Source organism: Mus musculus, chromosome 12, assembly GCF_000001635.26.
Source record: "Mus musculus strain C57BL/6J chromosome 12, GRCm38.p6 C57BL/6J".
In the NCBI taxonomy this organism is placed as follows: Eukaryota; Metazoa; Chordata; class Mammalia; order Rodentia; family Muridae; genus Mus; species Mus musculus.
The window spans coordinates 103,322,660-103,336,853 of record NC_000078.6 but is presented as its reverse complement, the minus strand read 5'-3'; the positions used below and the strand labels follow the sequence as shown (position 1 = coordinate 103,336,853).

Genomic DNA, 14,194 nt, shown 5'->3' with positions numbered 1-14,194 from the left:
TATTAATAACCCCGAGGCTGAGATGCAGGAGGAAGTGTCACATGCTGGAGGAAGCAGCTGGGAACATTTGGGGGTTGGTCCTAGAGATTCCCCCTAAACCCATCCTAGCTCCTGATCCCAGGATCCCAGACAGTCATGGTCCTTACTGACTTGGTAGCAGGGGACAAAGGGAAAGAGATTGCAGAGAACAGACAGAAAAGTAAATGGATAGATGAAAAAAAAAAATGCCTTCAAGGAGCCAGACAAAGATGCCCCCCACTGTGGCCTTGAAATCTTTTGACATTTAGAAATTTTAAACTGTGAAGGATTCTAATTTATTAATCCTTCAAGTATTGTCATTTCGCAGCAGCTGGGAGTAGGGATAATGGATTCGATGGGGAGATGGGGAGACAGGAAGGCTGGGGTAACAGGGAAGGGAGGGACCTTGGCAGGCCCTTGCCTTTGGGAGCTCTTGCTAGCGTTCAACCCTGTAGGTAGCTGTGCGTGGTACAAATCAGAGGGCCCTCTTTTGGGAAGGTCCCTAGTTACTGAAGATTTCTCTGCAGTTCTAAGCCAGTGTTAGCAATCTGTGCCGGAGTGTAAGCAGTGTTAGCAATCTGTGCCGGAGTGTAAGCAGTGTTAGCAATCTCTCCCTGGTAGAAACAGTTTGGGTGTGACGTTAGCTTCAGCCACAGAAAGTCTCGGGCCTGCTGGGCTCCCACCCTGATTTGCTTGCATCCAGTGAGCTAGAGGGCACAAGCATTAGGCCCAGAACAAGCTGAATACGAAGAAGGAGAGACCTCAGAGCAGACACTGGCTCCTGCCCTCCAGCAGGACCCAGGCCACCCGGCCCTGCCTCTGCACGCAGCTGAGAACTGGCTGCTGCTTGCTCTCACAGGGCTATGGACCCCGTGCTGAAGGCCATCAAGGAAGGGGATGAAGAGGCCTTGAAGATCATGATCCAGGATGGGAAGAATCTTGCAGAGCCCAACAAGGAGGGCTGGCTGCCGCTCCACGAGGCTGCCTACTATGGCCAGCTGGGCTGCCTGAAAGTCCTGCAGCAAGGTGAGGACCATCTCTGAAGGGCCAGCAGGGTACAGGGCTCTCTCCCTTGGTGAAGAGGGCAGGCCATGTAATGGTCGCCACAAACACAGTTAAAATCACTGTGTTGCGGCGGGGGTGGGTGGAGTGGTGTGGAGAATTGGGTTCGGGGTAGGGGTGGGGTGGACAGGCCTCTCCCTGTTCCTGCCCCTGCCTCTTGTTGCTGTCTCTCCATGCCTTTCAGCCGGCAGAACCTAATTCCTAGAAAAAGAACGAGGGAAGAACTAAATTCTGGGACAGCCACTGCTAGTTTGTTCCAGAATGTTCCAGGGGCTGATTTGGTGTGGAAAGGCTCAGGCACAACTGTGCCTGTGCACTGCCAAAGCTGTTCCCACCAACTGTGGGACCCTGGGCTGGTTCTGTCTCATCTCTGAATTCCATCTTTCTATTAGGCCAGATTAGGATTAATAATACCAAGAGGCAGGTGCTGCTCTGGCCATTGAATGGTCCCAACTCCCACCAAGCACACCTGCAGGAAAAGTCAAATGAGATATAGCCATTCTAGCAGTGACTAAGAGGGCAAAGGAAAAACAGACACTTTAGATCTGGGGGCTCAACCTGGGAAGGCTTCCCAGAGGAAGTGGCATCTAGTTGCATTCCTATTGCCAAGAACCCAAGCAGGTTATAGGGGACGAAATGAAGATAGTCTGGGCTTAACAGAATTCAGAGGAAGCAGTTCCATACCCATCCTTAGAACTGCGAGGAAGTCAGAACACGTGCCTTGGTAGAGTGGTACCTTCCATCACAGATTTTCTGGTCTCCTCCCCAGCCTACCCAGGGACCATTGACCAACGCACACTGCAGGAAGAGACAGCATTATACCTGGCCACATGCAGAGAACACCTGGATTGCCTCCTGTCGCTGCTCCAGGCGGGGGCAGAGCCTGACATCTCTAACAAATCCAGGGAGACTCCACTTTACAAAGGTGAGTCCCTAGGCTGGGCTTCCCATGGGCCAGGAAGTCCAGAAGTAAAGTGGGCAGCTTTCAGACTGCTCCCATGAATTCCCAGCTCTGAGGGGTCCCCTTTGCAGAGGGTAGAACCCCTCCAAAATGCATGATGCATGCTAATTAGATCTTGTGTTTACACATGGGATCACCCAACATTTTCCACAGGTCAACATGCTAGGGTGGTGGGGAGGGGGTGTCACTGGAGCCTTAGTTGAAAAGATGGGGCATATATGTCTGTGGCTTACATCAAGCATGGGAACACACTCAGACTACAAGCATGCAGGGTTTGGTGAGGGGCTGGGTGGGAATGTGTGGAGGGGGTGCTCACAGAGGGATGTCTGGGCTGAACCCCAACAGGAAGGGATTTACCAGCTGGCTAAGCTTCTGCAACAGCATGGGCAAAAGCCAGAGGGTAGGAGAAGGGGTGTGTACCTCTGCCATGTTTATGTAAGCAAAAGCCTCCTGGCCAGCTCAGCACTAGGGTTCTCATTTCAGACGTAAGGACCAAAGGCACATCTGTGATTTGGCATCCAGCACATATAATATTCTGCAGGCACCTGAACGCAACATGGATGTGTCTTCTATGGGGCCCTTAGCTGTTACCTGAGACCTCAGCTGTCCCAAAGAGAGCTGTAGGAAGCATGCCAAATACCAGCTTGGTGGCTTGGCCTTGGTTGGACCTATTAGGTACCGAAGCCCCCAGCTCCTGGCTCCTGGATTTGGCCTCCTGTGGACCCTCCCTGGAGCCTCCTCTAGGAAGGCTTTGCTGTGTGGTTCACAGAGAGAAGACTAGCGCTCATGAGGTGGGGAGAGAAACCCCTTGAAACACCATAGGCAGCTGTTTCCCCTGCTTGCTGTCCCCTCTCCAGGGAGGCTTCAAAAGCCATTAATCGGCTCACATTCCTTGGTGACTCCAACACCCTCTATAGCTCCCTAGTGAGAACTATGGGCCAGAGCCAAGGGCACATTTGGGGTCTTTTGACAGAGGAAGTTGAAGAGGAGGTTTGAGGAGGCTGAGAAAGATGGGTTGTACTCAGAAGATAAAGCCAAGCTAAATGAGCAGCCTTTGCTCTGTAGATAGCATTCTAGGGGGCATGACTTCCTGGGTTTGGATCCCAGTACTGACACTTAGTCTCTGAGTGACTCTGAGTAAGACGCTTGCCATCTCTGTGTTCCACCCACCTCATTTACAGACGTAGGCACTGACGTTGCGTTCTTCAAGGGTAGTTGGAAGGATGTGTCAAACCTTCAGGGCTACACTGACTGTCTTACTTCTCCTGGGTCCAGCCTGTGAGCGCAAGAACGCGGAGGCGGTGAGGATATTGGTGCGATACAACGCAGACGCCAACCACCGCTGTAACAGGGGCTGGACCGCACTGCACGAGTCTGTCTCCCGCAATGACCTGGAGGTCATGGAGATCCTAGTGAGTGGCGGGGCCAAGGTGGAGGCCAAGAATGTCTACAGCATCACCCCTTTGTTTGTGGCTGCCCAGAGTGGGCAGCTGGAGGCCCTGAGGTTCCTGGCCAAGCATGGTGAGTGGCCACACAGAACAGCTACCAAAGACCTCAGAGGTCAGCTGGGAGGGGAAGTTGCACTGGGGTCATCTTGTGGCATCCTCTGATCCAGAGCCCCACAGGGCTGTGTGGAGGACTCTTAGGCCAGGTTTAGGTTCTGTAGAGCTATGGAGAGATGCTGCTAGGTGCTTCCTGTCTTACTATCTCAGATCGAGCTCAACATCCTCCTTTCACAAAAGAGGAATCTGAGGCCTGCAAAGGGGAAGTGACTTAGCTACGGAATTAGCTGTAGAGCTATCTAGATTCTTGGACTCTTGATGCCCAAACCACTACACATCACACTGCTGGGACAGAAAGACCTCAGATGGAGATCACATCCTTGTTTTGCAGGTGATAAAAACCAAGGAAGGACCAGGGTGGGAAAGTGATTTGTCCAAGATCACACAGTAGGTTATTGATACAAATGGGATTTGAACCCAGGTCTCTGCCCTAGTTTCCCCCCCCCCCCCCAAAAAAAAGAAAAAGAAAAACAACAACAACAAAACAAAATCAAAAACAAAAAAAACCGTAACAGGAGAAACTAAAACCATACTGCTTGCACCATGATGTTGCAGTAGCAAAGACCTCAAAAACATGAATAAAAACTGAGTATTTTGACAACCCACTCCAAGCTCTCCTGCGATTGTCTTTCCCTCTCAATGGAAGGAAGTTCTGTCTGGAGAACTGGAGAGGCCGAGACTATGCAGAAGTGTTGGGGCTGTGCTGCAACAAACCAGTGAGGACCTACTGTGTGTCAGGCCTCCTGCTAAGCATGGACCTATGACAGATAGGTAGAGTGTGGCCCAGGGGACCCATCCTAACCCCACTGTATACTTGAGGGGATCGAGGCTCAGACAGGTTAAGTGATTGCTCACTGTAAGAGCCTGGATCTGACCTGTGTCTGCCTCTCAGCCTAGGAGATGGACCCTGGGCCTGACTAAGGCTCTTAGCCAGGGATGACTGCAATGAACACTCTGACAACTCAGTGGAGTCCTGGAGCCCAGGCCAGCAAGCTGTGCTGAGGGCAAGGGTGCAGTGGGTGAGGGGGACCTCCTCTCCAGGCAGTCGCCCTCTTCCCTGCCGATATTGAGGCAGGGACTGCTCCCTTCATGGGGAGTTAAAGCCAGTTCCTATACAAATATTTTCCTTATGTGAGCAGGCTGCTTTGCTCAAGCCTAGGCCTGCGGGGGAGCCTAAGCATGAGGCCCAGGGGCTTGTTAAAGGTGTCCCTATACTGTTCCTCTGAGGGAAGGGACAGTCTCTGCCCTGAGCTCTGTCTAGACAGCAGTGGCTTCTGAGGCTGGTGCTATGTTTCTGTTATGTTATTTACACCTCACCCTAAACAGGAGAGGGCAGGACTATGACTCTTGACTAACAAGCAGGTAAACTGAGGCTTCTAAAAGCTGTCTAAGGCCCCAGAGCTTGGGAGTCATGGTACAGAAACTTTCATGGTCCTGATGAGCCCTCAAGGCCTGGTGCTCTTCTCAGAAGGCCAGGACAAGTCCTCCGCTGCTGAAAATGAAGTCATCGGAAAGGGTGAGAGGAGCAGATGGCTCTGACAGAGGAGCTGTGGCTGACACAAGCCTTTGATCTCAGCCTTTACTGAGCTATCTCAGCTAATCTTCGTCTACAGTGTGGAGCCTACAGAGAAATCATGTGCACACCGGTTTGCTCTCTCACTCCAAGAGATGCAGAAGATGTAAAAGATAAGATGATGGCAGGAAGCTGCTACCAGGCTTCAGCCCCCTTCCTACAAGCATGGCTCAGTGTTTAGTTTCTTTTTTAAATTTATTTTCATGATTTTTTTAAAGTGTGTGTGTGTGTGTGTGTGTGTGTATGGGTGTTTGTGTGTGTGTGTGTGTGTGTGTGTGTGATGTATAACTACCCACAGATATCAGATCTCCTGGAGCTGGAGTTACAGGTAGTTGTGAGCCACTGTGGGTACTGGGAACTGAAGCCCGTGTCCTCTGTAAGATGTGTACATGGTCCTCACCAGTTAGCCATTTCTCCAGTCCCTCCATGGTTCCTTAAGAAGATAGCAGAAGCCAGTTCTTTCCTATTTCAGATGGAGAACAAAACAAGCCCAGGACTGGGGTTGTGGCTCAGTTGGTAGTGCTTGCTTATCCTATACAAAGCTTTGGGTCCAATCTCCAGCACTCTAGAGTTAGAGGCAGGAGGTTCAAAAGTTCAAGGCCATCCTTGGCTACATATGGAATTCAAGGCGAGCCTGGGCTACATAAGATGATGCCTCAGACCAACCAACCAACCAACCAACCAACCAACCACAACCAACCACAACCATCAACCCCAAATCCAACTAACAGTCAGTAGGATTTCCTTTAAGGAGCTTTGTACCTAGCTGGAGCTGCTGCTGCTGCCAGGGCACACAGCCTAGGGCCCGTAGTGAGGGCTGAAAGCCTAGTCTAGAATACATCTTCCGACCATACATTCAAGTGTAGCTTCACATCTATGAGTGGGTTATCCTGAGTCCTCTCATGTCCTGTGTCCTGGTCTGTGATGAAAAACTTGGCCTCTCAGGACTCCATATGGATTCAGAGAAACAGGGTAGACGAGGTTTTGTGACAAGGAACTTACCTTAGCTCTGACGTCTGATGGGTCCTCCTGGATTCAGGCAGTAGGCATGGCCCAGCCTACTCACCCAGTGGTTAGCTTGGAGGTGCTCACCACACAGTGGCACTAAATTATGGCAGAACCACTGATCGTTCATGGCTCTGCTTGCTTCTCCCTCTCCAGGTGCAGACATCAACACGCAGGCCAGTGACAGTGCATCAGCCCTCTACGAGGCCAGCAAGAATGAGCATGAAGACGTGGTAGAGTTTCTTCTCTCTCAGGGCGCCGATGCTAACAAAGCCAACAAGGACGGCCTGCTCCCCCTGCATGTTGCCTCCAAGAAGGGCAACTATAGGTCAGTCCATAGCCCTTACTGTGTATAGCACAGCTCTCCGGGGATGCCTAAGGAGGGCAGGGGCGGGGCAGGGCACTTGATCTCCATGGCCCCTGAGAGGACTCTTTCTTTGTTTGCTTGTTTGGTTTGGTTTGTTTTTCGGTGGGGTGGGAGGATGCAGAGATAACCTGCAGGTCAGCTAGCTGTTTGCTGAGGATGCTCACAGCAACGGACAGGGACCAGTCACCGGGTACCTCCCTAAACATCATGCTCGGGTGGGAGAAGCTCAACTTCTCCAGAAGCAGTCTGTGGGAGGGAAATCTCTCCCCCCACAAACACAGAGATGAACAGTCCACACGCATTCATGATGTGATGAAAGATCATCCAGACCTAAGCTCCATGCTGGCCCCCGTAGAAGGGACCTGGCAAGGGCTGGAGCAGAGCGCACTGGAGGCTGCCTGTCTGGGCTCATGTGTCCACTGCAGCCCCGCCCCCCAGGAACATGTTCACTCACATGTAGCACAACACTGACCATGGTGGGAGCTTGTACACCATGGAGTGAGCTTTTCTCTGGCACCTCCAACACCCCACTCATCTGAGAGCCAATTGCTAGGAATTTAGCACCTATACACTGTGGGTGGGAAAGGGTGATTGGGTGGGGTGGTCAGGGGGATGCTGGTTGTCCTTGCAGATGGACACTGGTCATTTCTAAAGTGTGGACTCACTGCCGAGCTGTGGGACAGCCCCTTTTATAGAAGAAGAAACTGACCAGGTAGCTAAGAGCCTCGTGCCTCAGTGGGACCATCCCCATGCCTAGGATATCCTCTACTGGTAGGGCAGTTCCCAGTCACAGACCCTGGCAAGCTTTCTTTTGATTTTAGACAACTTTCACTAGTTTTAAAATATCCTTTTCCTTAAAATCGTTTTCAAAGGAAACATTCACCACAGTGGTATAGTGAGACAGTAATTCACAGTTACTAGAAAAGCCATGCCGTGTGCCCTGGGTGCCACACTGGGGGGTGCTCTAACTTCTCAGACTCTCAGAAGAAAGAGAACAGATTATGTTTGGCACTGTCAGTGAGGCAGGGGATGGATAGGGGAAGAGAAATAGCCACTGAAAATGAACCAAAGGCCCCAAAGGTTCCTACACTGTCCCCCAGAGCCCCAGACCTTCCTGTACATGCATACAACTGCTTTCCTGAGGGTTTCCCAGCGAAGGGTTAAAGTTGGATTCCCAGCAGCCCCTGCCACCTGGCTGGGCCACTGTTCTCTGCTCACACCCTGGGCATGTGGCATCAGAGGCCCTCCCCATGCTGGCCTCCCACAGGCTGAGAAGGGATTTGATGTGACATTCCATAGGCATTCAGCCACCTGCCAAAACACCCTGCCTACCCCTGGCCCGGAGCAAAACGCCTGGAGCCTGAGGCCATTTGCCAGATGTGCCTGCTCTTCAGCACACTGGGTGGGGTGTGTTGGGGCATGGCTGATAGAGGAACCTAGCATCCCCATTCCTTAGGCACATTTACTGTCATCCATTTCCAGTGTCTTATAGCAGAGCAGGTAGATTTCCAAAGACCCTGTGAGCAGGAAAAGAATTTGGCCAAGGACCCTTGAAGGCAGGGGCTCCTGACCTTGGCTGTACAGCCCGGATTCAGGCCCCACCTTAGATAATGGCACTGGGCTGGCCTGGGGCGGGGTGCCAGGATTTCCACATGGGGCTTGAATGAGTTCCAGGAACTTAGCACCTCTCTATTGGCCAAGGGTCAGGCCACCATGACCTGTTGACTAAGGTCTCCTCTAGCTTGGTGCAGCAGGACAGGGCCTGCTGTCAATGCTTAGGACGCAGACTTCTAACTGCCTTCTAACAGCCTACTGTGTGCCGATCCAACAAAAGTGGGAGGTGTTAGCCTCAAAACCAGGCTTGGCAAAAGAGACGGCAGGGTTCTGTTTTGCCACGTGGTGCAAGTTCCCCCTCGCTGGGATGTATGAAGAATACATGAAGCAAGAGGCTCAGATTGTGGGGTCACTTTTGAATTAAAGGGTGACTGTGAAGAGCACTTTAAAGGACGCCTGGCATACAGACAGTGCTTGGTGATATGTCATTGTCACTGTCACTAGTATGCCTCAGTGTAACCTCTGGTGCGTGTGTTTCAGAGTGGTTAGTGGCATACTCGAGACGGCCCAGCGTTCAGCTGCTGTCATCAGGTCCAGGTGATGCTGAGGTCTGATGCTTCCTCATTGCTTGTGCTATCCCTCAGGATCCCCCGTGTCCCCATACTAAGGACAGCTAGCTTGAATGCCTGTCTACTCACTGTTGCCAGGCTCAGTTAAGTCAAGGCAGCAACACCCAAGCCAGGCAGGGCCATAAGAGGTCATGTCTCAAAAACAGATAAAAGGAAAAAGAAGTAATGAGAAAGAGATGTGACACCTTGAAAAGGCCTGGCCCTGGGTACCCAGTGTCTCCACTCTGCCCTGGCTTGTCTCCTGTCTTTCTTCAGAGCCAGTTGCTTCTCTGCTCCACCCCTGGGTCTCTGTTTCACCCTCTATAAAATGGCAGCACTGTCCCTATGTCTGTCAGAGATGGGCATCACGGGCACACTGACCCTTGATGACTAAATCCTAGAGAAGTAGTATGCAACGGCCCAATGACTCACTAAGTCGCTGACTTTATGCTTCTGGGACTTGGGGGCAGAGATGTCAGATTCCCACATTTCTGCCCCTTTCTATGGCCTGGCCAAGGAATCACTGGAGACCAGCTGGGGCCTGCAGAGATCCCAGCCCATGGGCAGCGGCCCAGCCCAGCCCACCCCATGTCCCTGTTCTTTCTTGTGCTCAAGCGTGTCACGGATGTTACCCTGCATTTGTTGGTCATGGCGGTGGTCCAGGGGCCCCAGCCCTGCCTTTGACCAGCACCTCTGAAGAGGAGGTCAAGCCCCTCGAGCCTGCACAAATAGAAATTAGGAGGCAATTAGCTCCCCTGGGTGTGTGAATTTCCTTTGGAGGTTTCAGAGGCAGATCTTAGCCAAGCTCAGCATCGCTGAATGCAATAATGTTGTCCCCGGAGAGATTCCAGCAGGAGGTCGATGGCCTCCTGGTTCCAGGAAGTCAGAGGCAAGAAGAGTGCCAGGAATCAAGAGAGAAGGGAACCGGGCTGGTGGTAGCACCTGCTTCCCCCTCCTCCTTCCTCGACATGGCCTCCTCCTCCTGAGAGCTCCATAGGAGCCTGTGAGGTCACCTGTCAGCAGGGCTTAGATGGATTAGGGCCTGAAGTCAACAGAGTGAGCTGAGCGCTTGTTCTGGAAGGCAGCAGGGATCCAGGGAACGAGAGCCAAGATGAGGAGTCCTGGGGTCAAGAGCTGAGATGAGGGGTCCTGGGGTCAAACCCCTGGAGCTATTCTACGACCTCTGATTTGTCACTGGTTTTTTTTTTTTTTTTTGAGCCATGTCTGTTAAAAAGATAGACAGAGCGTGCTCTGGGTAGGCCATGGGGATACATCGAGGGCAAAATGGGCCAGGCAAGTTGACACACTGTGAAAATTGCAAAACCCCATGACCCATCAGCTGTCACCCTGATTGCCACAGCAGAAGTAGGAGAGTAGTTAAGAGTGTGCCCAGAGGAATCTGGCAATCTGGACTCAAATCTGGGTGTTCCCACTTCCTGGCTGTGTGTCCTTGGGGAGTCCTGCACCTTTCCTGAGTGGGTTTCCTCATCTGTCATGCAAATGCAATCTCAAAGAGTCACTTGGAGAACTAGGAAGGTTGATAGGCGAAGTGCTGAGAGCAGGGCCCAGTCCCACAGTCAGGCCGGTGGTGGTTGGCTGGGCCCTCCGTGTCAAAACTGGGCAGAGGGGCTGGAGAATCTGGCTTTACACACTCAGGAAAACAAAACAAAACAAAACAAAACAAAACAAAACCCTGCATCTTGTAGGAGAGGAGAGAAGAAGGCACAGTAGAAGAATGGGTCTGGGGCAAGAGTGGTTGAGACGTTTCCTCTTCCCTCCCCTCACCATGCCTAGATGTCCCACCAGATGCCAGAGCAACAAGATAGGGAGAAAAAACAATTCAGGCCAGAGTACCCCTCCCAGCGAGCCCCTAACCTTTCCAAGCCTCAGTTGTTCTCATCTGCAGAGTAGGGGTAGCCAGACTTCCTTTATGGGCTCTCATAGCAACAAATCCAACCCCCCAGTGTTTTCTTCCCTAACCGGGCAAGGTTTGGTACCAGATTTCAGTTCCCTGCTCTGTCTGCTACCTCCTGCAGAGAGCGGAGTGGCCCTTCACTGAGTGTGAGGGGCTTCCTGCCACGTTCTCCGATTACTGAGAGCAGAAATCTTTATGATTAGTGGATCAGTATTTTGTCTGCGTGTATGTCCGTGCACCACGGGTATGCTTGGTGCGGGTGGTTGCCAGAAGAGGACTTCAGATCCTCTGGAACCCGAGTTACAAATTCTGGCTGTTGTGAGCCTCCCTGTAGGTGCTGGGAATCAAACTGGGTCCTCTGGAAGATCATCCAGAGCTCTTGACCTCCGAGCCATCTCTCTCTCTCTCTCCAAGCATCCTTTATTTACGCTGGGGTGAGTCCATGCGAGATGCTTGAAACCACAATCCACCTGGCTGAGGTTTTTCAGAACTCACCAGCCAGTTCCAACCGGTTCCTGCTAAGCATGACAGGCCCCTGGGCGCCCTCTGCTGGCCGTGTCGTGCCCATGCGCCCCGTATCCTGTACTGACCTGCTCCTGCTCGTCCTCTTACAGAATAGTGCAGATGCTGCTGCCTGTGACCAGCCGCACGCGCGTGCGCCGTAGCGGCATCAGCCCGCTGCACCTAGCGGCCGAGCGCAACCACGACGCGGTGCTGGAGGCGCTGCTGGCCGCGCGCTTCGACGTGAACGCACCTCTGGCTCCCGAGCGCGCCCGCCTCTACGAGGACCGCCGCAGTTCTGCGCTCTACTTCGCTGTGGTCAACAACAATGTGTACGCCACCGAGCTGTTGCTGCTGGCGGGCGCGGACCCCAACCGCGATGTCATCAGCCCTCTGCTCGTGGCCATCCGCCACGGCTGCCTGCGCACCATGCAGCTGCTGTTGGACCATGGCGCCAACATCGACGCCTACATCGCCACTCACCCCACCGCCTTTCCAGCCACCATCATGTTTGCCATGAAGTGCCTGTCGTTACTCAAGTTCCTTATGGACCTCGGCTGCGATGGCGAGCCCTGCTTCTCCTGCCTGTACGGCAACGGGCCGCACCCACCCGCCCCGCGACCTGGCCGCTTCCACGACGCACCCGTGGACGACAAGGCACCTAGCGTGGTGCAGGTGCATGCAGGGAGGGTACAGGAGGGTTTCAGGGAAGATAAGGTAGGGTGATAACCACACATCAGAAGCAAGTTGGGAGAGTGGTTATGGCCTAGGAGGGCGTGTTGGCTGGTGGAGAATGAACCCGTGGCTAGCACCTTCATCAGCAGCAGACACCATGGCTCATGCCAATGATGCAGTTCTCATTTTGATTTGGACCCCTTAAGAGAAGCCACGATGGGGTAAGAGATTGTCTGGAGAGGAGGGAACTCTGCAAAACTTCAGGGCCAGCCAGTCGCCTGTGTCAGATCTTCAGTGAACAGGAAGGGGAGAGCAGAGCAGACCGGGGAGGCTCCTAGGACACAGGACAACTAGGGATGTGATATAGGCCTGTAGTAACCCTAGGACCCGAGAGACTGAGTCAAAAGGCTTGCAAGTTTGAGGCCAGCCCAGGCTATGATAAAGGTCATCTTTAACAACTTAGTGAGAACCTGTCTTAAAATAAAAAAGCAAAAGAGAACCAGAAGAGATAGCTCGGCAGTGAAGAACATGTATTTCTATCACAGAGACCTGGTTTGGGGTTCTCAACACCAGGGTTGGCTCGTAATTACCTGTGACTCCAGCTCGAACGTAATTCCCTGCCCTTGGCCTGTGGGGGCACCCACATGCATACAGCCACACAATATGTATACAGATAACTTAAAAATAAAATGACTCAAATAAAATAAAGTATAAGAAAGGACCAGGAATTGGATCAGTCACAGAACACTGAACGATGCCGTAGTTTATCTTCAGCTTTAAAATAAGTCAGCATTTAAAATGTAGATGAAGCTAGAAACTAGAAACACTTTGCTGGTAAAAGTCATTCTCGTGGTCAACCAGCGCGCACGGTTGCATACACTGCATACAAAGCAGTTTACGGTCCTAAAAATTTCCTTGGAGTGGATGCCATAGGCCCAATTTATAGACAAGGGAATCGAGGCTCAGAGAAGTGATGGGGCCAGCCCAGCTTGTCTGTCTTGCATGTCAGGTAGTAGATGCCAGTGCCCAGAGGGGTGGGGCTCGCGCTGAGGGGAGGGGCTTGTAGAAGGGAACCTTTCCATTCTTAGACACCTGCCCCAAACCTCACCTGAAAGAGTGGTGTGCTCCTATTCCAGTTCTGTGAGTTCCTGTCGGCCCCGGAAGTGAGCCGCTGGGCGGGACCCATCATCGATGTCCTCCTGGACTATGTGGGCAACGTGCAGCTGTGCTCCCGGCTGAAGGAGCACATCGACAGCTTTGAGGACTGGGCTGTCATCAAGGAGAAGGCAGGTAGGGCTGTGGCTGCTGCTACCAGCGAATCTTCTGCCCTGCAGAGACTTAGACCTCAGGCAGTGTGACCCATATACCGGCGCAGGCTGTGCCCGGATCTGGGCCAGAGTCGCATAGCTAGGTGGTCGCAGGCTAGGTACCCACCCAGGTCTGACAACGTGGGGCGGAAGGGCAGGCAGAGGAGTGAATGGTGACCTAGGGTATTTACAGCTGAAGAGTGTTCCTGAAACACCCAGATCTCACCCAGAGGACAGCTCCTGTCTCCACAGTGCCTTGCAGATCTGGAGTCTGCATCCCCACCAGATTTGGCAGCTCGCCTGGAGCAGCCCAAGCCTTGGGCAGCATTCGTAGGGGCACTCGTGGTGCCTGTGATGATGGCCTGTCACCCCTGAACAGAGGAAGAAGGCAGGCTCACTGCCCAAACCCTTCCAGCACTCAGACGGTGACGCCTGGCTAGCTTGGGCTAACAGGCTAGACCCTGGTCGTTTGTCTGTCAGGCAGGTCACACAAAGAATGGCCTGCAGTGAGTTATTACCATGCCACCAAGGCCGCTTCCATCCTTGTCCCCTGTAGGTCCTTGACCCCATGTACCCAATTCCTCCTTGAGCCCTAACTGCTACAAGATCTTCCCCTGGCACAGATCTGGGTGAACAATTCTCAGTTGATGCCTGTGACAAAGTCAGTGGGCAGCAGCAGGGGTCATCTGTCATCTATCTACCACCACTCAGGCACTGCTATGCCCTTCACTAAGTAATCAGTCGTTGGCTGCTGCTGCTACCATGGTCCCTGGCCACTAGAGGGTAGAGCGGTCCATGCCCAGATATGGGCCCCACCAGTTCTGTCTTTGCTCCTGCTTTCCTTAGAAAGGGCTCATCTCTCACAACTAGACTCCACCCCAAGGACAGAGAACTATAGTAAGTACTTGTGAACAGATGATAGACACACCATTCGGAAGCCTGCCTTGATTACTTTAAAGCAAAAGTTCTCAGCCTTCCTAATGGTGCAACCCTTTAACACAGTTCCTCATGTTGTGGTGGCCCCAAGCCATAACATTAGTTTTATTGCTACTTTATAGCTTTGATGTTGCCACTGTTAGGAATCAA

General features: G+C 52.6%; 1 protein-coding gene across 2 annotated transcripts in view; it reads left to right on the top strand.

Moving 5' to 3' along the window:
* The window catches only part of Asb2 (ankyrin repeat and SOCS box-containing 2), a 34,860-nt gene that overhangs the window by 19,148 nt on the left and 1,518 nt on the right, over positions 1-14,194 (top strand). For both annotated transcript variants that reach the window (NM_023049.1, NM_001374764.1), the window contains 6 exons: positions 878-1,044; positions 1,850-2,005; positions 3,317-3,562; positions 6,338-6,509; positions 11,240-11,801; positions 12,938-13,091. In NM_023049.1, coding sequence (NP_075536.1) covers positions 878-1,044; positions 1,850-2,005; positions 3,317-3,562; positions 6,338-6,509; positions 11,240-11,801; positions 12,938-13,091 — 1,457 coding nt within the window. The remainder of the gene's footprint in view (positions 1-877; positions 1,045-1,849; positions 2,006-3,316; positions 3,563-6,337; positions 6,510-11,239; positions 11,802-12,937; positions 13,092-14,194) is intronic.